Source organism: Bos mutus, chromosome 1 (genome assembly GCF_027580195.1).
Source record: "Bos mutus isolate GX-2022 chromosome 1, NWIPB_WYAK_1.1, whole genome shotgun sequence".
NCBI classification, from domain to species: Eukaryota; Metazoa; Chordata; class Mammalia; order Artiodactyla; family Bovidae; genus Bos; species Bos mutus.
The window spans coordinates 3,639,809-3,665,020 of record NC_091617.1 but is presented as its reverse complement, the minus strand read 5'-3'; the positions used below and the strand labels follow the sequence as shown (position 1 = coordinate 3,665,020).

Below are 25,212 nucleotides of genomic sequence, written 5' to 3'. Positions count from 1 at the left end.
CTGCTCACAAGAGATTGCTTTGCATAGCACTACATCTCTTTGTTCCTTGCTGGAAAGATTTCTTACTTGGTTGACAGAATTTCAGTTTGGAGGTTGGGCAGTTCCACCAAAGCCATATGCCCTTTTATAGTCTGACTTGTGAATCATATTCAGCTTTTTGTCTAAAGTCTTTGCAATCTGCTATCCATATTACCTTCTAGACTTTGGCATAATAGTCCTTTGCTCTCAAGATCATTAAAATTCAGAAATCAATTTGGAATATAATGAAATGCACTGAAATTGTTCATTTCCATGACTCAATAAAATTCACTTGTCAAAATGAAATAAACTAAAATACAGGATAGAAGCCTTATAATTCTGAAGTATTATTCATAGTCGTCAAATGAAGCCTAGAGAAGTACTTGACAATAGGAATTAAGCAAGTCATTGTTCAATCACACAGTAAAATATTACACAATCATTTCAATGATCCTTTTGAATCATTTAAAGTAACGTGAAAATTAAATAATTCTTTGTTCAACATAAAAAAAAAAAAAAACTCAAGGTACAAAATAATTTCCAAAATATTCAAGTATATGGAATTATATTCAAGTACATAATAAACATATTTTTAAAAAAATAAATACCCAAACATCAAGAGGTAAGTTTTGTCTTCTGAGATTGTAGGTAGTTTTAATTCTTGCCTTTTTCTGTAGCTTGCTCTTTTCTTTAAGAAACACAGTGCATTTTTCTTACTATAAAATTTTACAAGAAAATGAAAACAAAATCCAGAGAGGCATGTCTGTCTTTTCCACATTCTGATAGATTAAATTGTCTGCCTGCTAGACAGAGAATATTCACATACTCTTCCTGAAATACCATGGTGAATAAAAATTGTGTTTCAGTGGAAAACAGCCTTTTTTTAAAGGCTTTCAGTGAGCAGCCTTTACAGCACACCCTCTTGAGCTATCAGAGTCCAACTCCGTATCTACGTGTCTTTGAACTTCTTTGTAAGGTGCAGGTAACAGATAAATGTGTACATTCTCTCCAGCCTGGTAGTGACTTTAATTGATGCCTCCCGCTGTGGAAAAACCAATTTGTCTGCATTTACAAATCATCTCGCCATGTCTTCACTTCGTACATACACCTGCTATTTTGACTGTCAGGTTCCCTCACATCATCTAAGTAAAATACACTTCTTCATATTTGTTCACTTTACATCTCTATGAGATGTCATGATTTTACCTTTTTCTGAAAATTATCTTTTTACAGTCCAAAATTTCTTTTGTTTCACCAAGGACATAAACGGGAACCCGTTAGACAATAACCCTTTACATCTCCAAAGAGAAGGCTGTTTTCTTTTCCAGACTAAACAACCAGGTCTTATCCCCACCACCCCTCTGCCTTTCCCTCCTTCCAATCACAGCAAGAGTTTCTCGTCATAGTTTCCTGCTAGCTTGTGTCCTTTTTTGAGGCAGAAAGGAAAATGAGGACAACATTCCAATCAAACCAGGAAGCACAGAGGCACTGGTGAATATCATTCCGTAGCATATCCGTCTGATCCATCTCAGTACTATCTGCACTTATTCACATAAGCTCTCCTCAGTGACTCAGACACAACTTAGAGTTCATTTTACATTTTTCTCAAGCATATTTGTTCCTGTGACTCTTTATTCTAAGTACAGTTTCAGGCAGACTTTAAAAAAAAAGATTCAGAGTCATTTGAAACTTTCACTCATTCAATAAATACTCACTGAGCGCCTGCTACATGTTAATTACTAGTCTAGTCTCTGGAGATATAGCCATGACCTTTAACAGTGTTTAGAGAAACAGTCCAAGTCATGGTCACGGAAATTCACTCTCACACTTGAGACAGAACAAAATCAGAGGTCTGGAGGGTGAAGCAAAAGAATCAGGATATGTTTCCTAAACTAAGAAATAATTCAACTGAGAAACAAAATTCACAGTGTAGCCTTGGGTAAAAGACAGAAGTTCTACCAACGTGGGAATGTACACTGGTATAGCCACTATGGAAAACAATTTGGAGGTTCCTTAAAAACATAAAAATAGAATTGCCATATGGTTCAGCAAGTCCACTCCAGGCACATACCTGGAGAAAACTCTAATTTGAAAAGATATACGCACCCCAATGTTCATAGTAGCACTGTTTACAAAAATCAAGACATGGAAGCAACCTAAGTGTCTACTGACAGATGAATGGGTAACAAGATGTGTATACATATATATACACATATATACACTCATATAAAAATATAATATTCCAGTGTATTATTACTTAGTCATAATAAAGAATGAAATAGTGCAATTTGCAGCAAAATGAATGGACCTGAGATTTTCATACTAATTGAAGTAAATCAGAGAAAGACAAATATCATATGATATCACTTGTATGTAGAATCTAAAGTATGGTACAAATAAACTTATCTATGAAAGAAAAAGAGACTCAGAGACATAGAAAACAAACATAGTTATCAAAGGGGAAAGGGGAAGGATAAATTAGGAGTCTGAAACTAACAGATAGATACTACTATATATGAAATACATAAATGATAAGGTCTTACTGTATAGCACAGGGCAATATATTCAATATCTTGTAATAAACTATAATGGAAAAGAATCTGTAAAAGAATATATATATGCAAACTGAATCACTTTGCTATACATCAGAAACTAACACAATACTGTAAATAAACTATGCTTCAATTAAAAAAAAAATGCCACCAACAAAAATACTATCGTTGTTACTATTTTACTTATAAATAACACCTTAAAAAGAAACGAACCAACCCAGCTCTACGGACAAGCATGCTGGGCAGAAGAGGGGTCCTTACCTCTTTTTTCTCACCGGTCTGTTCAGCGATCAGCTGGTCAAACACAGCCCCAAATTCCTCATGGATTTTCTGCATTTCATTGATATGACTTGCAACCTTGTTCATAGTCTTGATGGCCACTGGAGGAGAACAGGTCATGAAAGCAATGAAAAGGCCATTTAAAGGCTCTGGGAGAGACGGGAACAAGAGACAGTTCTCAGGGGCTCTCGGCTCACCATCCAGGTGGTAGTGTTCCTCACTCTCCGCGTCCGTCAGAGCAAAAAGCTCCTTCAGCAGAAGCGGATACTTAAGGATCCTCTGGATGGGCTTGATGAGGTAGGACTCCAGGGTGGACGAATGCTGCTGCTTTGGGTTCTGGGCGTCCAGGAACGCCTTGAAAGCTGCGTCCGTCTTGGCTGGAAGAGTTTAAATACAGACTGAGTGGAACACCCACAGGACTCCCTTCTCACAGCTTCACTCACTAATTCCAAGGTGCCTTTTCACAGGATTGAGAGTACAGTGAGTGGTCAGAGAAGGCCTGCCCATCAGATTTCTTTGTTTATTTAGGAGGCGTGAGCAGAGCTCCAATGAGTTAGCAGCGGTCTCCAACCTTTTTGGGCACCAGGCACTGATTTTGAGGAAGACCACTTTTCCCGAGATTGGGGAGGAGGGGACGGTTTGGAGATGATTTGAGCACATTACACTTATTGTTTACTTTGTTTCTATTATGATTACATCAGTTCCACCTCAAATAACCTGGCATTAGATCCCGGAGGCTGATGACCCCTGAGCTCTGGGATAACAGAGTCGGTAAGTCCTACGCATGGAGGTTTTCAAGGGTTGCTGTTGAATGTCTTCTTAATCTGATATTTTGACATCAAAGGCCTTACAGACCTGGGAGAGCCTGTCCTAGAGCGAGTCAGTCCCTAAAGGTAGCCCAGGAATCACCTGGAAGCATGCTTTTCACACACAAACCAACCAATCCAGAGCCCCTGCCTCCATCTCTCTTCTATGAGGCTTTTACAGCTCTAGGCCGATATTGCCCTAAGCATCCCAGAGCCAGGTCCCAGAGAATTCAGGACAGCCCTCCCACCAGATTATTCAAATTAGCCAATCCTAAACCCGCTTGCCCTGCTTCACCCATTCCTTCCTGCAGACGCCACAACAGAGCGTCTTGCCTGTGTCTTCCCTTCACTCATTCTGCCTCCGGGCGGACCCTGGTGTGTCCTCTCATGGCCCTGCACTGTGTGATCCTCTCCCCTCCTCTTGGGAACCATGAATAACACACGGTCTTTCTTTCAAATAAAAACAATTATTTATTTGGCTGTGCTGGGATCTTTGGTTGCAGCATGCGAACTCTTAGCTGTGGCATGTGGGATCTAGACCCCTGACCGGGGATTGAACCTGGCTCCCTGCATTGGAAGCACAGTGTCTTAGCCACTGGACCACTGGGGAAGTCCCACAAACTTTTGATGGTAATTGTCTCCTGATCTGCTGGCCTCGCCATCTCTGAATTATACAAAAGCCTGCATCTTCCAACACTGCTTACCCCAGTTTTTCTAATCTTTCAAGCATTTCATTGCTGATAGAACCTCTTTTGAGAAGAGGAAGGAAAAAAAAGCAGCAGCACTACCTTGCAGCTGGGTAAGTGGAACAGTGCTGGTCTCCTGCAGGGAATGCCTTTTAAGATCTGTTCTGTGCTAATGCAGTGCTACCAGCTATCAGGATTTATCTCAGAGGGAAATACACAACTGACCTAAGGTAACACGGGCAGCAATTTTCTCACGGGCTGGGCTTTTATCTGTGTCCCAGCTAGGCTGAAAATCAGCCCTGGGGAGTTGTGGGCCCCCAGACAATCAGAAAGGTATCTGCCAGTGAACAGTCAGGAAGACATGACATGTTTTTCCAAAGAAATGGTGGAAAGAGAGGCTGAACTGAGGGCAAAAATGGGAAGAAGAATGGACAATATATTAAAATGACTAACTGTAGGCATATACTTTTTCAAGCTTCTGATAAAATATATTTCCATCTCCAAAAATTAGGAATGTGAGCTAAGCACAAAAGATAGGGCTTCCCTGGTGGTCCAATGGTTAAGAATCCACCCTGCAATGCAAGGGACATGGGTTCAGTCCCTGGTCAAGGAAGATCCCACATGCTAAGGGGCAATTAACCCCATGGCCACAACTTCTGAGCCCACGCACGGCAACTACTGAAGCCCTCTCACCTAGAGCCTGTGTTCTGCAACTCACGAAGCCACTGCAATGAGAAGTCTGCTCACGACAATGAGAGAAAGCCCTCACACAGCAAGGAAGACCCAGCACAGCCAAAGGAAAAACAGGAACAGAAGAGACTGTAAAAGGACATCATGAAATCACAGAATGAGTCTTCTCACTCTCTTTATTCAATTAAGAAAAACAGCAGTCATGGGGAAAGGCCTTGTCAAGACTACCATCTTCTCAGCCATTTTAAGGCCCATCAAGAGGAATCAGATTCCATGGATCCAGCCACCAAATCCATGAAGAGAAAGGAGACTGGGAATGCAGTGGTTGCAAAGCAGCCCAGGCAGGTACTTCCTGTTCTCAAAGAGTTCTCTTCATCCTATCTGCACATTGGGCCATCAGAAAAATGTGGGTCATACCTAACGGTTTAAGGGATGATTTTGAAAGACTCTAATATTTTTCAGGTGCAAAATATAATGATTTTGAATTTTTGAAAATCTACAGGGGCAGAATTTAATCAAGTGAGTAAAAATAACACAAACTGCTTTAAGGACTGTGATGAGTATATAATTTTACCAGAGAGCAAAGTGCTCTGAAAACTCTCATAACACAGCATTCAGTTAGAGTTTAAAAAGAAATACATACACGGAACTATATGACCAGTGCAGCTTATATAAAACCACAAAGCAGGACAATTTCCTTGTCATATAGCTGGACAAGGATATTCCCAGGTATCCTTTAAGTTTTTATGCTGCAGTAGAACTCTTTTTGCCTGGACTGGAACGATCATTAAGTATGTCATTAAGTATGTCATTATCTGGGGCAGGATTTTTTGCTATCCAGAGACCTGTGTTGTATTCATCTTTATCATAATAAGTTTTGAATTAAATCAAGCTAGTTCTCTTTGGCAGCAAACACAAATGTAAGTAAATTACTTACATATTCAGCAGTTGTTTGCATGGCAGCCACATGGTAAGGTGTAAAAGGAAGAGCAGGCTGATTTCCAGAGATCCTTTGAAATTGAACCTTCTATAGATTCTACTGTTTACCAAGGCCATATTTCTCTAGTCCCTTAACCTATCAAAGTCACATGCAGAACTATGGAAGAGAAACAGCTTTTTAGTGACGCTCAGAACACCCACTATCTTCTTAGAACACTTAGGAACAGGAGCTTGCCAATATAGAACTTCTACTCTTCTCTGTGCAAAACGGAATTACAGCTGGACTTTTGTAAATAATTGAAGCAATTTTAGTAGTGATGGTGGTGACTATTATCACACACCTGGGAACAGAAATCGGTGAGGGAAAGATGAAATGACACAAAAAGATGTATGAAGTGTGGTAGGTTATTATGAAGTTAATGAAAATACAAATAAAGTAGGGAATTTTTAAAGCCCCTATGTTTTTGCATAATTGCAAAATGACTTATCAATTCTGGCCCTGAAGAGCTGAGTCAAAACTTTTATGATAAGAAAATTGACAACACTATTAACTCAAGATATTAATGCATTTAATTTCTCAGTACAGTCAGCGCTCCATATCTAAGGATTCTATATCCACAGGTTTTGCATTGTGGATTCAACCAACGATGAAGAGGAAACAGTTGGGAGAAAAATTCCAGAAAGTTCCAAAAGGCAAAACTTCAATTTGCTGCATATCGACAACTATTTATTACATGGCAGTTATACTGTATTAGGCTTTCCTGGTGGCTCAGATGGTAAAGAATCCCCCCACCATGTTGGAAACCTGGGTTTGATCCCTGGGTTGCAAAGATCCCCTAGAGGAGGGCATGGCAACCCACTTCAGTATTCTTGCCTGGAGAATCACCATGAACAGACGAGGCTGACAGGCAACAGTCCACGGGGTTGCAAAGAGTCAGACACAACTGAGCGACTAAGCACAGCACACATATACTATATTAGGGCTTCCCAGGTAGTACTAGTGGTAAAGAACCCACTTGCCAATGTGGGTGGAGAAGGAAATGGCAACCCACTCCAGTATTCTTGCCTGGAGAATGCCGTGGACAGAGGAGCCTGGTGGGCTGCTGTCCATAGGGTCGCACAGAGTCGGACATGACTGAAGTGACTTAGCATGCATGCATGCGTTGGAGAAGGAAATGGCAACCCACTCCAGTATTCTTGCCTAGAGAATCCCAGGGACAGAGGAGCCTGGTGGGCTGCCGTCTATGGGGTCGCACAGAGTCGGACACGACTGACGTGACTTAGCAGCAGCAGCAGCCAGTGCGGGAGACATAAGTTCGATCCCTGGGGTGGGAAGATTCCCTGGAGGAGGACGTGGCAACCACTCCAGTATTCTTGCCTGGAGAATCCCAGGGACAGAGGAGCCTGGCGGACTACAGTCCATGGGGTCACAAAGAGTCGGACACGGCTGAAGTGACTTGGCATGCATGCATACTGTATTAGGTATTTCAAGTAACCTAGCGATGTTTTGTGGTGCTAGTGATAAAGAGACTTGGGGGTTCGATCCCTGAGTTAGGAAGATCCCCTAGAGTAGGAAATGGCTACCCACTCCAGTATTCTTGCCTGAAAACATCCCTGGACAAAGGAGCCTGGCGGGCCACAGTTCAGGGGTTTACAAAAGATTTGGACACGACTGAACAACTAAGCACACACACATGGGAAAATATGCATAGGTTACGTGCAAACAGAACGCATTTTATATAAGAGACTTGAGCATCCCAGAAATTTGGTGTCCATGGGGGACCCTAAAACGAATACCCCACAGACACCGAGAGACAAGTGTACTCTCACTCGTAGCTTGCTGGAATATCTATCTGGCACAACAATGACTCTTAGATTTCCGTCCAAAAGCCCCCGACCACGGTCAGCCACACAAATGTGAACTGACAATTAACATGCCCACCTGCTGCCCGGGCCTCCTAGGCCTTACCTTTCACCAGGACCTTGGGGACCTTCGTGTGGCTGGCGCAGAAGGCACTGTAGAGCTTGAAGCGGTCAGCGTAATACAGAAAGGATCCCCCCAGAGAGAACAGCACTTTCTGGACACAGTGAGAAACAGTGCAGTTAGTTTGCAGTCCTCCTCACCCAGGAACATCAGCAGGATGCAGCCGGGAGCTCACACCTGCCCGAGTCTCCCCACAGATCGGCACCACTCACACCTGTCACCGCCTGGCTTTGCTCACTGACGGCCTATTGGGAGGTCTATGGGCTCACCTATTTGTGTAATAGACCCTGTATTTGGCTATCTCAGTAATTATAGCCAGTGTCACCGGTTTTGCTGGCTTGTGTCTTTCAATGACCTAGCTGGGATATCTGACTGTTAATGAGAAAGTAGATATGGCATTTTGGAAAAGACAGAAAACTCCTGAATTCCCTCATTCGATTCTGTTGGGATGTAGAAGTGACAAACCAAATAAAGGCAAAAATGCATAAATCCCCCAAAATAGAAAACCCCTTTCCCTGATCACTAATTCCACCCTCTCTAACACCATACTCTTTTCTAGCAGCAGTAGATAAGAACAGAAGAAACAGACTCACCCATGGGAATTAGGTAACATCTCCCAGCCCATAGCCTCTGCCTGAACTGGATCAAAATCGGGTGGAGGCCTTCCCTATCAGGGCTTCCCTGACAGCTCAGTTGGTAAAGAATCTGCTTGCAATGCAGGAGACCCCAGTTCGATTCCTGAGTCAGGAAGATCCACTAGAGAAGGGACAGGCTACCCATTCCAGCATTGTTGGGCTTCCCCTGTGGCTCAGCTGAGAAAGAATCCGCCTGCAACGCGGGAGACCTGGGTTTGATCTCTGGTCCAGAAGATCCCCTGGAGAAGGGAAAGGCTACCCACTCTGGCCTGGAGAATTCCTGGACTATATACTCCATGGGGTCGCAAAGAGTCGGACATGAGTGAGTGACTTTCACGTTCTTCCCTATTAGGAATTTAATATAGCTCAGCTGGGATACTTTTTGTCCTATACATTTTCTATAAATATATGAAACAGGCCTCAGAAAAATATCTTCTATAGGTTTCACACTGATCTAGTCTAGTTCAGAAAGAGGTATGGCTTATTTAGCTTTAGAATTTTAAAGTTGGATTCCAAGCCAAAAAAAAAAAAAAAAATAAGACTTTGGATTCAAGTGATAAACTGGGTTCCACAAAATGCAATTTATTTTAATTAACAACGTAGAAAATTCTGATAGTCTAATTAAAAGAAAACAAAGGTTTATTAATAACCATACATAATTGGTAATTAGAGGCCTAAATTCATTTCCTACATGTTCTACTTTTCCTCCTTTACTTTTTCAGCTACACGCCTCCCCACATCTCATCCCCCTGACCCTGTATAGACAGTCATCCTTTTAACCATATCCAATAATTAAATGAGACAAATTGTGTAAGAAAAAGCTCTAAATGTAACCCCTCACTTTAGCCACATGAAGTCATTCATTTGTTTAACTTAATATAAATTCACTAGGCATTTACCATATAGGAAACACAGATAGAACATTAACATGTTCATTTATTCTTCCAGCCTTAAAAAATCATCTCGGAGCACAAACTGTGCACAAAGATGGCGGGTGTGCACACAAAGACTGCATTTACCCTGTGTTTCTATTCAGTAGACCTCACAAGCCTCTCACTGGCTGACAGACACTGCAAATCCCCAAGAGGAAATTTTATCAAAACTTATTTGATCTCAGAACCAATTTTTTTTTTTTTTGCTAATCCTGTTGTAGGGCTTGTGTTCTAGGCAACACAATTTGCACCTTTTTAACAAGCTTTTTAATTTTGGGCAAATATATAACCAGGATTTAAACAAAACAGCAATCACAGAAACCATGAGCAACAGGCTTAGGGATGAACACAGACTGAGAAACCAACTCAGCAGTGCCAGAGAGCAGCCCCGGGGCTGAGAGGACTCAGTGAGCATCAACTGTCACGTCTTACAGATGGAGGGGAGACTGTCAGATTATGCAGGAAATCGGTGAGGTGAAGGTCGGAGCAGAGGGTTCCACTTAAATGATATTCACAACCGTGACTGCTCTAGAGTGAAGTTGCTCAAGGATCATGCGCTAATCCCTCCCTAGAATAACACCTCTGCTTGTAGCACCATGATGTTTGTATCACAGTTCTGATAACTAAACAGTCCTAAAGTGATCAACAGAATCTAAACACAAAGAACTGATGCCACAGTAAAAGCACGCTAAATGAAGATCATGAATGTTAGGTATTTTAGATTAAAACCAAGCATTTTCAGGTCTGTATGCATTTTTATCATGTTGTTCTAACACTGTCCTATTAATTAATTTACCAATGAGCCAAGCTGTATTTCAAATGGACAGTATCACGAATCACCCTGAGGCGAGAAAAAAATGAAGCAATTCCACACACACAAAAAAAACTATATTTACTAGTTAAAGGGGTATTATGTCTGTAATTTATTCAAATCTTTCAGGAGAAAAAATTACACCTTTTGTACACACAGACACACACAACACAACACACAACACACACACACACACACACACACACACACTAGATAGCCAGAGAAAGGATAAAGCAAACGTGGTCAAATGTTAACATTTGGAAAATGTGGGAGAAGGATAGCTTAGAATTCTTTGTGCTATTCTTGTCACCTTTCTGGAAGTCTGAAATTATATCCAAATAAAATTAGAGAACTATATATAAATATAGACCCATAAGCTTATGTATATGAAAGTGTGTGTGCATTCTAAGTGACTCCTGTTGCAGAGAGGGACTGTAAAGAGATGACACACACACAAATATATCGAAGGATAGTTTTCATCTCATCCTACAAACCTATCAGGTGTACTAACATGACACAGCTAGATCTCCGCACCTGTTAGAAGATGGCCACAGGGTACGGGGGCCACGCCTGTGCAGGCAACTGAGCCCAAGTCAACACAAGTGCAAAAGTTACTCAACGCAAAAAGATCGAAAGATAGTCACTTCAAAACCCAGTGCTAGAAAAATTAAATATTCACATACAAAAAATTGACTTTGAGTCGCCCATCACACCAGATAAGAGACTAATATATAAGTCTCCACGTCACAAAACTTCTAGGAGAAAACTTTATGACCCTGCTTTAGGCAGAGTTCATAGATAAGATACCAAAAGAATGACCCAGAAAAGAAAAAATTTGAAAAAGTGGATTTCATTAAAAAACAAAAATTTCTGGGGACATCCCTGGAGATCAAGTGGTTAAGAATCCAGGCTTCTACTGCAGGGGGTGTAGATCTGATCCCTGATTAGGGAACCAAGAGCCTGCATGCCATGTGGTGTAGCCAAAAAAAATTTTTTAAATAAAACTTCTGTGCGGAGGAATAAATTAGGAACTTGAGATGAACATATATATACTACTACACATAAAATAATAGCCAACAAGGACCTACTACATAGCACAGGGAACTATACTCAATGTTTGGTAATAACCTATAAAGGAAAAGAATCTGAAAATGATTATATGTCCATATATAAACTAAATCTGGAGAAGGAAATGACAACCCACTCCAGTATTCTTGCCTGGAGAATTCCATGGACAGAGGAGACTGGCAGGTTGCAGTCCATAGGGTCCTAAAGTGTCAGACACAACTGAGCGATTTTCACTTATAAACTAAACCACTTTGTTATATACCTGAAACTAACATACCATAAATCAACTATACTCAATTTAAAAAGAGAAATCAACTTAAAAAAAAAAAAATCTGCTCTTTGAGAGATACTGTATGACAAAAGAAAATATTTACAAATCATATATATGGTAATAGACTTCTACACAAAATTTTCAAAGAACTCTCAAGACTCAATAATAAGATAACAATCCAATATAATTAATGGGTGAATGATCTGAACAGACATTTCACCAAAAAGGCTATAATGAAAGCAAATTAGCACATAGAAAGATATGCATCATCATATCATTAGAGAAATTAAAATAAAGCCATAATGAAGGGCCACCACATATTTGCTAAACTGGCTACGTTTAAAAAGAGTGACCTGACCCTGCTGAAAGAAAGAGGAGGAATAGCTGGTGGAACTGCACACTGGCACAATCATTCTGGAAAACAGTTTCGCAGTTTCTTAAAAAGTTAAACATACACTTTCCATACGATCCAACCATTCCATTCCGAAGTATTTATCCATGAGAAATAAAAGCATATATTCATGGCTCAGCTGGTAAAGAATCTGCCTGCAATGCGGGAGTCCTGGGTTTGATCCCTGGGTTGGGAAGATCCCCTGGAGAAGGGAAAGGCTGCCCACTCCAGTATTCTGGCCTGGAGAATTCCATGGATCTCTTAATTTCATGGATCTCTTAATACATTCATACTAAAACTTGCACACAAATGTTCACAGCAACTTTACTTGTAATTACCAAAAGCTGGAAACAACCCAAATGCCCAAGAAAGGAGAAAGGATCACAAAGTATATCAATAGTACTGATACATCCACACAATGCAATTACTACTCAGCAATTAAAAAGTATGAATTGTGGGTATATGAAACAACATGGGTGGAACTCAATATAATTATCCAGTAAAAGATGCCACATAAAAAAATGTCTGGGCTGTATGATTTCATTTATATAAAATTCCAGAATGCAAACTCGTCTATGGTAACAGAAAGCAGACACAGTTGCCTGTGGCTGAGAGGCCAGAAGAAAAAGAAGAGAGGAATCACAAAAGAACAGGAAAAACAACTGGGGGAGATAATTATGCCCATTATCCTGATGGAGGTGATGGCTTCAGAGGTGTACACATATGTCAGATTTCATCACAGTGTACATTTTAAATATAAGCAGTGTGTTTTAAGTCAATTATATCTCCATTAACCTTTTTAAATGTCCATGAGGGTGACACATAAGCCAAAACCATTGTGCATTAATCAATGAGCTTCGTTGGTTGGAAACACAATGCAGGAAATCTCTGTAAGGGGAAGCCAAGCAAGGAGGAGGAAGCCTGCTGTAAGCACCCTCACCGAGTGCTCCAGTCATAAATCCTCATTAAGGCTATGGGGACACTGTGTGCTGGAAGACCGTCTTCCTCCTGGATAACGATAAGCATTTCTATTAACCAGTTCCCCAGAACAAGACAAATTAATTTGTTTATTGGAAAACCAAGACTGCTAGTCGAATTTTGCTAACAGTGTCGAAGGCCCCCACATAAATAGAACAAAAGGTAGGTGCATCTTCCTAAATAGAAGTCAGCAGATACTCCAGTTAAATGGAAATCAATGGCACTGGTTCTACCTTAGCCAGATCAGCAAGCACAGTCCATTCCCCTCTCTGACTCCCTTTAGGAACTGACCCCACTGGATATCCAATGAAGACCCAACACCACAGCAACAATTCCTCCTGCAATGTATTTTCAGGAGATTCAACTGGACTTACAGGATACCTCACTCCTGACATTAGGAGGCAGCTTGACACTATTTGAGGATGAGACTTACCTTAAATTGATCAACTTTCTCAAGCTTTTCCAAATCAGGTACCAATCTCACTCCATCTTCCAGAGTTTTAAGGAATTCTACTTGAAACTCTACCATTTCGGTTAAATTTCCAAAGAGCACATCAAGCTGGAAAATGCAAAAGAATTTCATCAACCGCCTATTTCATTAGTGTGTGGACCCTTCATTTGTTTCTGATTTAAAAGTTTTTCTACCCATATGGTAATGCTCCCACCATCAGAAGGTGAGCCAACTCTTTCCTCTTGGAGTGCATGCCAAGAGCTCACCAGGCAATAACTTGACCTATTTATTACAATTAAATGAATTCAAAATGCTCAGTATTGTGTGAGGTCCTCATTTCTTCCCCATCACCAGGTCAAGTTTAAGTTCAGACGATAGCCACCATACCTCATCCTGAGTGAGAAAAGTTTCTTTTTGAAGAGGTTTTAGGTATCTCTCCATGAGACAGTTTAAGTCCTAAGGGTTGAAAGAATAACAGATTAGCACATCTGAAAGTATATAAAGAATCTAAAAGGAAAAAAAAATTATGTCCCAAAGGCTAACATTTCAGTCTTTAGGTCACTGAGGTTCACTGAAGCAGAAGTGAGCCAACCTCTTCTCAACATATTTCAGGCTTTGTAGCCATATGGTCTCTGTCACAACTATTTAATTCTGCTGCTGCAGCAGGAAAGCAGTATAAATGATACTGGGTTGGCCAAAAAAAATGGTCATGAGATGTTCCAGAAAAACCCAAATGAACTTTTTGGCCAACCCAATACAGAAATGAATGTGTGTGGCTGTGTTTCAATAAAACTTTATTTGTAAAAGCAGGCAGAGAGCCAGATTTGGCCCAAGGGCCATACTTGCTGACCTCTGACTTAAAGACTAAGATAAAGCATTAAAAATAGATCACACAGTTGTAACATAGACTTAACATAACTAAATTATACAGAGGCATATGTATATGATCATACAATGATCATAGTTAGGTTAATTATATCATTATAGGAATATATTGCAGATTATATAGTGTTGAAATAACTTTCGAAGCCCCAGATGGAGCCTCTCTTGCCTGGGGTGTCATGTCAGTAAACCAAAATTTAAATGATTTTTATGTTCCTGCCAATACACCACTTGACCAGAAGTGTAGTATATATCTAGTCAACCAATATCCAAACGCCAAGCCAATTCTGGGTCTTCTCACCCCAACCAAGGTTGACTTTGTGGCCCTAGCCAATTAGATATTTTCTACTTTTCTCTTCCTTGTTCTTGATTCTTTTTATAAAAGCTTCTTGCCTTCTGCCCCATCTTGCAACTCTACAAAAGAAGACTGTCCAATTCATGAATAAAGTTTGTTTGTATTACTTACAAGTTGTCTTCTTTAATCATTTTTAAACAACCATTGTATATATTATAAATTATATAGGAACACAAGATCTAGTTCCGAGAATATAACTAAATGTCAGAACAAATTATAACACAAAACAGACCTGATACCCTTCAGCCTCGACTCAAAGTAGATTGTGAAGATACCACTACTTAAATTTGTCAAAACTGAATTCAATTTTAGTATGCACTCAACAGTCTATTTAGAAAGGTTAGAAGATTCACTTAATATTCACCATCATCTCCTTTCGGAGTCAATCAATCAGCTATTTCCATCAATGAATTGCTGTAAGAATAAGCATGCCTCCCTAAAACACAGAAGCAAACTGTAACATTCAGAATCAAGGCCAAGTTCCATAGGAGAGACAAGACACCCTTCATGACCGTGATCTGGCTTTGTCATCAGCGGACATCCGTGTATAAACACCCAGCATGCATCCTTCAGAGTGACGACAGGACGCGCGCAGGAGGGAGAGAGGAGAAGACGCACCTTCACGTAGGTGCGCTCTGTCTCCAGGAGCTCGCAGATGACCTTGCGCAGCTTATCGGCGTCCGTGAGCTGTCTCATGGCAGCCAGCTGAGGCCCAGTGGAGTCCTGGGGGGACGGGCTCGGGTCAGAGGGCTTCATCTCGTGCAGACTGCGGCAGAACGCGGCCACCTGTTCCGTGCTCTTCAGAGCACAGTTGGAAAGGCAAGACAGACGAAGTCATTCCTCACCGAAGAGACTTGCCTGACACCTGTCCTTCTGACGACGTTCAGCCTGGTTAACGAACTGCCACTCATGAATCACAGCGCCCATTTCCCCAGATTGCTCCACACATCTGAGCACTCACTGAATGCTCCAAACAACCATAATAACAACTCCTGGCATAGACTGAGTGATCACTGCCTATTAGGCACTGGTTTGATGCATTTAATCTGTTCATGTGATAAGTAAGGGCTGTGATCATACCTACTTAACAGTTGAGACAAGGGAAGTCCAGAGCAGTTAAGTAACTCATCCAAGAATGCACAGCTCAGACCTGAACCAGGCAGCATGACTCAAAGCCTGTGTTCTTAACTACTCTGTAAGAAGCTCAGCAATCAAAGGAAGATACAACCAAAGGCATTTCACCCAAAATACAAGGCTAATTCACTACTGGACTCTCAGTTCAGTGCACCATGCATATTTACTTTGCAAAGCTGGAAGATGATTTGATAAGCTTGGCATCTCCCTGTCTCTATTAAAAACTGACATGGAGGCAACTTTCTAGATAACCATAGATACTTGTATTTTTATGTATTTTAAAGTTTCCATCTCTCCAGCTTCTCCAAGGCAGGAAGATTCCAAGACTAACCCCACTACTACCACCAGCCCCGCCGCCTCCCTACTCCTCCAGCTAAAACTAAGGGGCATTGGGCCCTGAACAAGACCTCAATAGCTCAGTCCCCACCCAATTGTCCAGGATGGGTCAAGCGGAAGTTTGGGATTCTAGAATTCGAAAATTCCAAGTATCCAAGTTAGGCAAAACAGTTCTTCAAAGCAAGGGCCAAAGACGGAGCACTGAAAACCCCAGGGCATCAGTAGCTCTCCACCTTTGCTCCATGGAGAAATCACCTGGGGAGCTCTTAAACCACTCCCAATGCCCAGCACACCCTCCAGATCAATTCAGAGTCTCTGGGGACTTCTCTGGTGGTCCAGGGGTTAAGAATTTCGCCTGCCAAGGCAAGGGACACAGGTTTGTGCCCTGGTCTGGAAAGAGCCCACACTCCATGAGGTGACTGAGCCTGTGTGCTGCGACTATTGAATCCTGAATGCCCTAGAGTCCGTGCTCCACAACCAGAGAAGCCCCTGCAATGAGAAGGCCAAGCACTGCAACCAGAGAGAAGCCACTGCAATGAGAAGGCCAAGCACTGCAACCAGAGTAGCCCCTGCTCATCGCAACTAGGGAAAGTCCATGTGCAGCAGCGAAGACCGAGCGCAGCCAAAAATTTGGTTAAAAATCAGAATTTCCAGGATGGGATGTGCAAGTGTTTGTATCTTTTAAAGCTCTCCATGGTATTACTCTACAGGCTATTATTTTGTAGCACAGAATCTATTGATAGTTTATTAACATTTGTTCAAAATGTACCAGTCTAGAGATGTTTGATGTATATCTCTTTGAAACTGGTGGTTGCCTTCTTGGACTTCTCTTTCCTACTTCTCTTGTCCAGTTTACCCCCAGGAAATACAAAGTGTTTCCAATAGAGCAAATAAAGAATTACTTTTTCTATCACCCGTCTTCTCACTCCTAACAGTGAACATTCTGAGAAGAACATCCTTCCAAAACCAACCATGAGTGCACAGAGCTGAAAGTCATGGTTGGCATTTTGTGGAGAGCACCGGAGCCAAACCAAGTGTATCCCACGGCGGCAACATCACTCATTATCAGAGAAATGCAAATCAAAACCACAATGAGGTACCATCTCACGCTGGTCAGAATGGCTGCTATCCAAAGTCTACAAACAATAAATGCTGGAGAGGGTGTGGAGAAAAAGGAACCCTCTTACACTGTTGGTGGGAATGCAAACTAGTTCAGCCACCATGGAGAACAGTGTGGAGATTCCTTAAAAAACTGGAACTAGAACTGCCATACGACCTAGCAATCCCACTGCTGGGCACACACACAGAGGAAACCAGAATTGAAAGAGACATGTGTACCCCAATGTTCATCGCAGCACTGTTTATAATAGCCAGGACATGGAAGCAACCTAGATGTCCACTGACAGACGAATGGATAAGAAAGCTGTGGTACATATATGCAATTGTTAAACACAGAGAAAGGCTACAGCAGCTAACATTAACCTGCCTTCCCCTCATTAGCATACTGACTTTGCCTCGTTAGCATACTGCCTTCTGCTTATTAGCATAGCCCAACGGGAAGGAAGCCCGAAATAAAGCCAGGACAAGGACATGGGAAATCAGAACCTAACAAGGATGCATTAGTAGCAATGTCATGACAGGAAAGGGGAGAGCCAGGACCTAAATCCACATGATTATTGATCCAAATCTCTTAAGGTTACACAGCTTATTTATTGATAGCACAAACTCTGGTCTTACATGCCAGGATGTATCAGTTACCTGTCAATGGCACTATTAAATGCTTCCTATGGAATCAATGTTTCCAACACTGAATATGCCCCAAAGAATTCTCCCTTTGGTGACTGATGAAAAGCTCATCAAAATGGGCTGAACTCTATGACATGTGAATTATATTCTAAAAAGGCTGTTAAAAAAGACAGACTACTAGTTTTTCATCAAAGCCTATTTCAGTAGAAATAAAGTTTTATCTAGTTATGTTAGGATTTTACAAACTCAATGTCATCATTAAATATTAACCATAAAATATGGATTTGTCTTAATAATTAAAAAGGAACGAGTAGATCCATTTTGACAAAAATGTCCACATCTTTGAGATAATCTTATGGTAACTGTAATAGGCAATTATAATAGGCATTATAACACAGACATTATGGAAGAGGGGAGGGTGTGCCTCACTAAAATGAAAATTCCATGGAAAGAGAATGATCACAGCTGACAGCTTAAGTACCATGCCCTCCAGCTGATCCCAAACTCTCCTGTGTCACTTTGATTTGTCACTCGCCAACACAACAAATGTATAACTGGCACCTTCGCTTACACAATGCTTTTCTAAATATCCCAGCTCTAACAGCAGCTGCCTGCCATTTACATGCAAATTAATATCCTGGCTATTATTCATGATATGTAAATCCATCACCGTATTCCCATCAGAGACACAGTAGACCTTTCTGCAGTTTAATCATTTAGACAAGTCGTCATGCAAAATCCAATGTCCTCATCAATTATACCAAGGATGCCCCAGGCCTTAAGATGCCCCATGCCAAGTTATAACCTGGGGACTCTGACACACATCAAAAACAGGACACTTCCCTTGGTACCCCCAATTCACACCATGCAGACTTGCCATTCTCAGCACTATTTGGTTATAATAACAAAAGGCATGACATGGAGTTTCTGGGTTTTCATCCCCTCCACTTCTTCATAAATACTTGGAGGTTTTCATTTTTAAGAGTGTGAGTTTCAATGAGGGTCATCCAGGTGATGTCTGCTTTTCAGAGAGCAGAACGGCACACTTTGTCCTTGTATCCGAGCTCTGTGGGGCCCCAGGTTGCTTGAATTCCAGTCTCTGCTGCTAGGAGATGGGTCAGCTTGCTTATACCAATATGGGAACTGAGAAGCGGTTTTGCTGGTTGACAGTAGAGCTGACTGAACCCCAGGCTCCCTGGGTCCCAGGTCTGCAGACCCACTGTCAGCAGATCATCGGAAGACACACGTTTCAACATTTAGACCTTCTGTAACCTGGACCCTTGTCTCTATTCACTTCCATCTCCCTTCTCAATCCCATGGCCCATACTCTTATGATAATCTTCTTTTTTTATGCAAGTATAATTGACTTTTTTTATGTGTGTGAAGTTGCTTAGTCATGTCTGACTCTTTGCGATCCCATGGACTGTAGCCTACCAGGCTCCTCTGTCGATGGGATTCTCCAGGCAAGAATACTGGAGTGGGTTGCCATACCCTCCTTCAGGGAGTCTTCCCGACCCAGGGATCAAACCTGCATCTTGTGGGGCTCCTGCATTGTAGGCAGATTCTTTACCACTGAGCCACCTGGGAATCCCATAGTTCCCCAGGCTATACAATAAATTTTTGCTGTTTATTTTATATTAAAAAAAAGAAAGAGTGTGAGTAGAGTTCCTGACTTGGCCTATGTCACGTTCACCACCTCTAAGGCTTGGTACCCTGATTTAATCAAGCCCATGGGGGGAACTCAGGTCATGTAGGCCAGGTCTTTGGTGCTCTACACCTAGCCATCTCCTACCAACACCACCTCAAACAGCCAGCTTCCTCACCTTCCTCCTGACACACCCCTCCTGAGCCAGATCCTGGGTTATAATAGGAAAGGAAATACCTTTAGCACCCCAGGAGACACCTCCAAATTTCCTTGAGTTCTCTTCTGAGAGTTCAGAGCCTTAGGCGTCCCTTCCTTATAAGACACCTTCTTTCTATGCTAAAACAGATTTACCCAGTGGAGTCTCTGAAGTTGACGGCGGAGGGGAACGGGGACAGTTTCTCCACTGGCAACCCTGTTCTCTGATTCAAGGTATAAACTCTCAGGTTTATCACAAGGAAATGGGTCAACATAGCCATATGACTCCAGGTTATCTAACTAAATAATAAGTTTAATAAAGTAAACTTAAATAAGAACACATAGACTAACCAGCTATACGGTACATATGGGCTCCCCAGGTGGCACTAGTGAGATATTGCCAAGGGGTGTTATTTATAATGCTCTTAGTGAAAGTTTTGCTTGGAAACAATTATTTTCAAAGGATGTCATCAAGTTTGAGAACTCTGTTTCACAAAATATTACCCATCCCCAAAAAAATCCTTAGAAGGAAGTATGAAATGCAGGTTGTCTTTGAAAGTGAAAGTTGCTCAGTCATGTCCGACTCTTTGCAACAGTCTATGGAATTCTCCAGGCCAAAATACTGGAGTGGGTAGCCCTTCCCTTCTCCCGGGGATCTCCCCAACCCAGAGACTGAACCCAGGTCTCCCACATTTACCAGCTGAGCCACCAGGGAGGCCCAAGAATACTGGAGAGGGTAGCCTATCCCTTCCCTTCTCCAGCAGATCTTCCCGACCCAGGAATCGAACCGGGTTCTCCCCTATTGCAGGTCATCTTTAGAATACCTCTAATCTAGGGATTTTCCACGTGGTAGCCCAGTTCTTAAGTCTCCCTGTCCCCACACTGGGGTCAAACTTCTTTGCATCAAACTCTGATAGGACCTTCTCCAGAAGGTAGCTCAGCCAGGACACAGGAGGCAGGAGGAGTCGAATGCGGTGCTTTCCCTGCTCGATTTCTAAGTGCTACATGGCATCTTGATCATTTACACATCAAGCACTACAGCCCAGAAAGAGAGCTGCCCTGAGAGGTCCTCAACACACCCCTAAAGTCCAAGTTTCTCAGAACTGGTGCAAGTAGTGAAAGGACTGCTGGAAAGGAGAAGACAGACACGGTTTCTCTGAATCCAAACGTCTCTCCCCTGCTTGAGGACTGCCATCAGGCATCTTAGAAATGGAAAGCTCTTATGGGCATTTCCAAGCTGCCCGTTTAAACCTGTTAAAGGGTGGCAGAGCCATTCCCACCGTCAGGACAAAGAATTATCCACCCAAGATACGAAGATGAACAGGACAATGGCAGGAAGAAATGGGCTACTTTCCTGACTTCTGCCTGAAGTGCAGTGTTTATAATATCGCTTTCTTCCTGTGGGAGATGAAAAGAAAGTACAAAAAGAGGGGGTAGGCTTTTAAGTGCACACTATCAACTCGGGCTACCCAGCTGTTAAAGCTCTTCCTGTTATGCAACCACTGAAGGCAATTTCTATCTCAGGATGAGTTCAGAGTTCTAAAACTGTCCTTTGAGTCCGCCTGATTTAACACCCCCCACAGGTTTAAAAGGGGCCAGGGTGGCCTAAAATCTTGCAGCCTTTATTTAAGCTTTCGTGACAAACACACACCAAAGCAACATACTCCGTCATTTCAGAGACCATCATATACAACGACAGTCCCTGGAGTTCTCTGTTACCTCTTCCGTCTCCTTTTGAACAAACTCTGAAGGAGAAAAATTCAAGAAGGTGAAGGCTTATTTGAGTAAAACAGCTGTACTCACTGTCCAAGTTCATATTTCATTACATGACACAAAATCTAACCGTCAGTAGGCTCTGGTATGAATAGTAAACTATTCCTCCCCATTAACGCACCAAAAATATTTATTAAAGAGGTAAGAAAGGGTGGGATAAATTGGGAGACTGTGATTGGCATATATACACTACTATGCATAAAAGAGATAACTAATGAGACCCTACTATATTACACAGGAAACTCTACTCTGTGCTGTCTTGACCTAAATGGAAGGAAATCTAAAAAGGAGGGTGGATATATATGTATGTGTGTGTGTGTGTGTGTGTGTGTAAAACTGATTCACTTTCCTATACAACAGAACTAACATAACACTGTAAATGTATAACATTGTAATACTCCAATATAAATTATATTTAGAAAAGAAAGTGGCAACAATTACCATAGGAATTGGCATATACAATATAGGTCAATTGATGTTAAATCATTAACACATACCCTGAGCCAACACTAATAAATCCACCTCCTTCTCAAGTAAGTAGAAATAGTCAAAATCACTTAAAATTTTATAGGAGACAAACTGAACATCCATCTTCCAGAAACGCTTGCTGAATACTTAGGCTAACTTATGGGGGGCAAGAGGGGGAAAGGGAGACAAATATCTTCAAACTCTCAACATCCAAAAGAAAGAGGGAGCAATTCAGATAATTACGAATAATAACAATCCATCTTTCCATCATTTAAAAGTGAAAAACCAGACACACGTAAAGATTGCAGGCAAACTTGACTTCACACCAACTACTGATGCCCCACCCCCATGCTAAAATAGATAATTCTCTCTCAACAAAGGGATCTAAAGGGCAGAAGGATGAAGGATGCAGACACGGGACAAGCGTATCACCATCATTTGAACTGGGAAACAGACCAGCTAGAAAGTCGTAACATAAACAAAGGCTGGCAAGAAAGCCAGAATTCAAACAGTGCTCACCAGATGAAGCGTCCGGTATACAGAATCGCTGGACTTGCCATTGTTTTCAATCCTGGGCTTGCGCTTTATTTTCCACAATGCAGACATCATCAGGAAGGTATTCTCATGATAATTCTACCTCCTGACACGTTCAGCACAGAGATAGGAGTTTCTTAAACACTCGGAGAGTACCGAGTGCCTTCGGGCTCCCGAGCAAGCATCCTTCATCCAGACAGCCCATGCCGGCTCTGCCACGAGGACCTACCTACAGCTGCATCTCTTTACAGAGGACAGCAGCAGCACGATCCCAGCAGCAGCTCCTGCTGCCCAGCAGTGCCCTCTGGGAGGGTGGCAAAGGCTACCCGATGGACAAGAAAGCTTTGATTTCACCTGGCTAAACAGCAGAAGTTCCAGAAATGGAGAGCCAAGCAGCAAGAAAACAATGCAAAAAAAGCCTCTCTGGCATGTGAGCATCTCTACTCTGCGGACTGAGATCAGCTGATTGGCCAGCAGCCTGCACTGCACAGGAATACTAAACCCGCCCGGTTCAAACAACTTCGAAGACACCCCTCGAAGAGTCAAGTCAGGAGCAGGCACTAAAAACCCAATTTATTATTTAAAAAAAAAACAAAATTTGATGTTTTCACGTTTTCCCTGAACGCTTTGTTACAAAAGCAAACATTTCCAAGACAATCACACTGTGAGTTAAAAAGATAAATGAAGGCTTTCCCATCGGAAATGCTCTGAAAATGAATGACTCTCATACATCAGCTACTACGGGGAAAACAAAATCACAGCTGCCAGGGGTCTGGAATGCAGGACGGGACTGCCCGGAGCTAATTAGCATTCATTTCAAGGGACAAGAGTTTTTTATTAGAAGCAGGGAAACAAGTCGGGGGCAGAGGTGGTGGTGAGGAGGTCCTTTGAGGTTCTCACCCACAGTCACAAGAGCAAGCAGGCGGCTTACAGAGAGAAAGGCCGCCAGGCTGCCCCTGCAGTGTGAAAGTCCCACCCCCCTCCCCATGGACGTGACATTCCCCTGTCACCACCGCTCAGCAACAAAACTCACAATTATCTATTTGCTCAACTCCAAAAGACCACACATAGCAAGAACTGCAATCAGAAAAATTTGTAAAAACAAAACTCCAACATGCATTCTCCTTATCCTGCCCACTGTTTCATGAAGACAATTCACTTAGGAAGAGCAGCAACAACATTAAACAAAAACCAACAGTCTTCATGCATTCAGCCAGAATTTTTAAAACATGATTACTTGTTTCATTTCACTTGTTTGTTTGTTTGTTTCTCTTTACTTTTATATTCTACACCTAGTCTGGAGCATTCAAATTAAGGTGAAATTGTCCTTCCACTATTAGGCAGCTTACAACTTAAATTTTGATGCTTTTGAATTGTGGTGTTGGAGAAGACTTTTGAGAGTCCCGTGGACTGCAAGGAGATCAAACCAGTCAATCCTAAGGAAATCACCCCGGAATATTCATTGGAAGGATGATGCTGAAGCTGAAGCTCCAATACTTTGGCCACCTGATACAAAGAGCCGACTCACTGGAAAAGACCCTGATGCTGGGAAAGATTGAGGGCGGGAGGAGAAGGGGACGATAGAGGATGAGCTGGTTGGATGGCATCACCAACTTAATGGACATGAATCTGAGCAAACTCCGGGAGACATTGAAAGGGAGGGGATCCTGGCATGCTGCAGTCCATGGGGTCACAAAGAGTCAGACACGACTGAGCGACTGAACAACAACAACTTAAAAATGAATGTTTGCTTTTTTCTCAAGAAAAATCACACAATGATATAGGAGCTATATTAAAAGAATACCTTAATCAAGAAACTTAAAATATACACTTGCTGTTACTTTAAATCATGACAAAAGATACTCACAAAGCTTAATAAGCATTAGAAAAATACTTAAGTGGCTAATGAGTATATAGTTGACTCTTGAACAACTGAGGGGTTAGAGGTGCGAAACATCTTCAAAATCAAAAATCTACATATAACTTACATTTCCCATCACCCCCATAAACATAGTTCTTACATATCCACGTTTTTCCTCCGCATCCATGGTTCTGCATCTGTAGATCAAACCCAGATTGGCTATGGACTATTGGAAAAATATCCACCTATAAACAGACTCTCCCAATTCAACCCCGTGTTGTTCAAAGTTCAACTGTATCTAAACTGGCCTATTAATTAATTAATTACTTCAGTCATTAACTACTTCCTTCATTTTTTGAAACCTGGTATTTACTACCAGACCATACCCATCTGGCCAGGAGGTCATTTTAGCAAAGCAGTAAAGAACACAGAGCCGTGTTTTGCCCTCTCAGAGCTGTGTGACCTTCAGTAAGTTGCTTAACCTCTCTGTTCCAAAATCATCATCTATAAAATAGAGGGAATAACAGTATCTGTTTCCCAGGGGTATTTTGAGGATGAGACTGGTTAATACTAGAATAACACCCAATATATACAAGACACTATAGACGGTAGAGAATCTGCCCACAATGCAGGAGACCTGGATTCGACTCCTCGGTCGGGAAGATTCCCTGGAGAAGGGAATGGCAACCCACTTCAGTATTCTTGCCTGGAGAATCCCATGGACAGAGGAGCCTGGCGGGCTACAGTCCACAGGGTCGCAAAGAGTCAGGCACAACTGAACAACTAACACCA

General features: G+C 41.9%; 1 protein-coding gene across 9 annotated transcripts in view; it reads right to left on the bottom strand.

The window, feature by feature from the left end:
• Positions 1-25,212, bottom strand: part of TIAM1 (TIAM Rac1 associated GEF 1) — a 464,589-nt gene that overhangs the window by 27,778 nt on the left and 411,599 nt on the right. For 8 of the 9 annotated variants that reach the window (XM_070367203.1, XM_070367213.1, XM_070367198.1 and 5 more), the window contains 6 exons: positions 15,347-15,526; positions 13,879-13,947; positions 13,474-13,599; positions 7,940-8,048; positions 3,047-3,226; positions 2,832-2,950 (listed from right to left, as the gene is read on the bottom strand). In XM_070367203.1, coding sequence (XP_070223304.1) covers positions 2,832-2,950; positions 3,047-3,226; positions 7,940-8,048; positions 13,474-13,599; positions 13,879-13,947; positions 15,347-15,526 — 783 coding nt within the window. Of the gene's footprint in view, positions 1-2,831; positions 2,951-3,046; positions 3,227-7,939; positions 8,049-13,473; positions 13,600-13,878; positions 13,948-15,346; positions 15,527-22,544; positions 22,769-25,212 lie in introns of those variants that run through there. The other variant, XM_070367257.1, reaches the window with a different exon arrangement.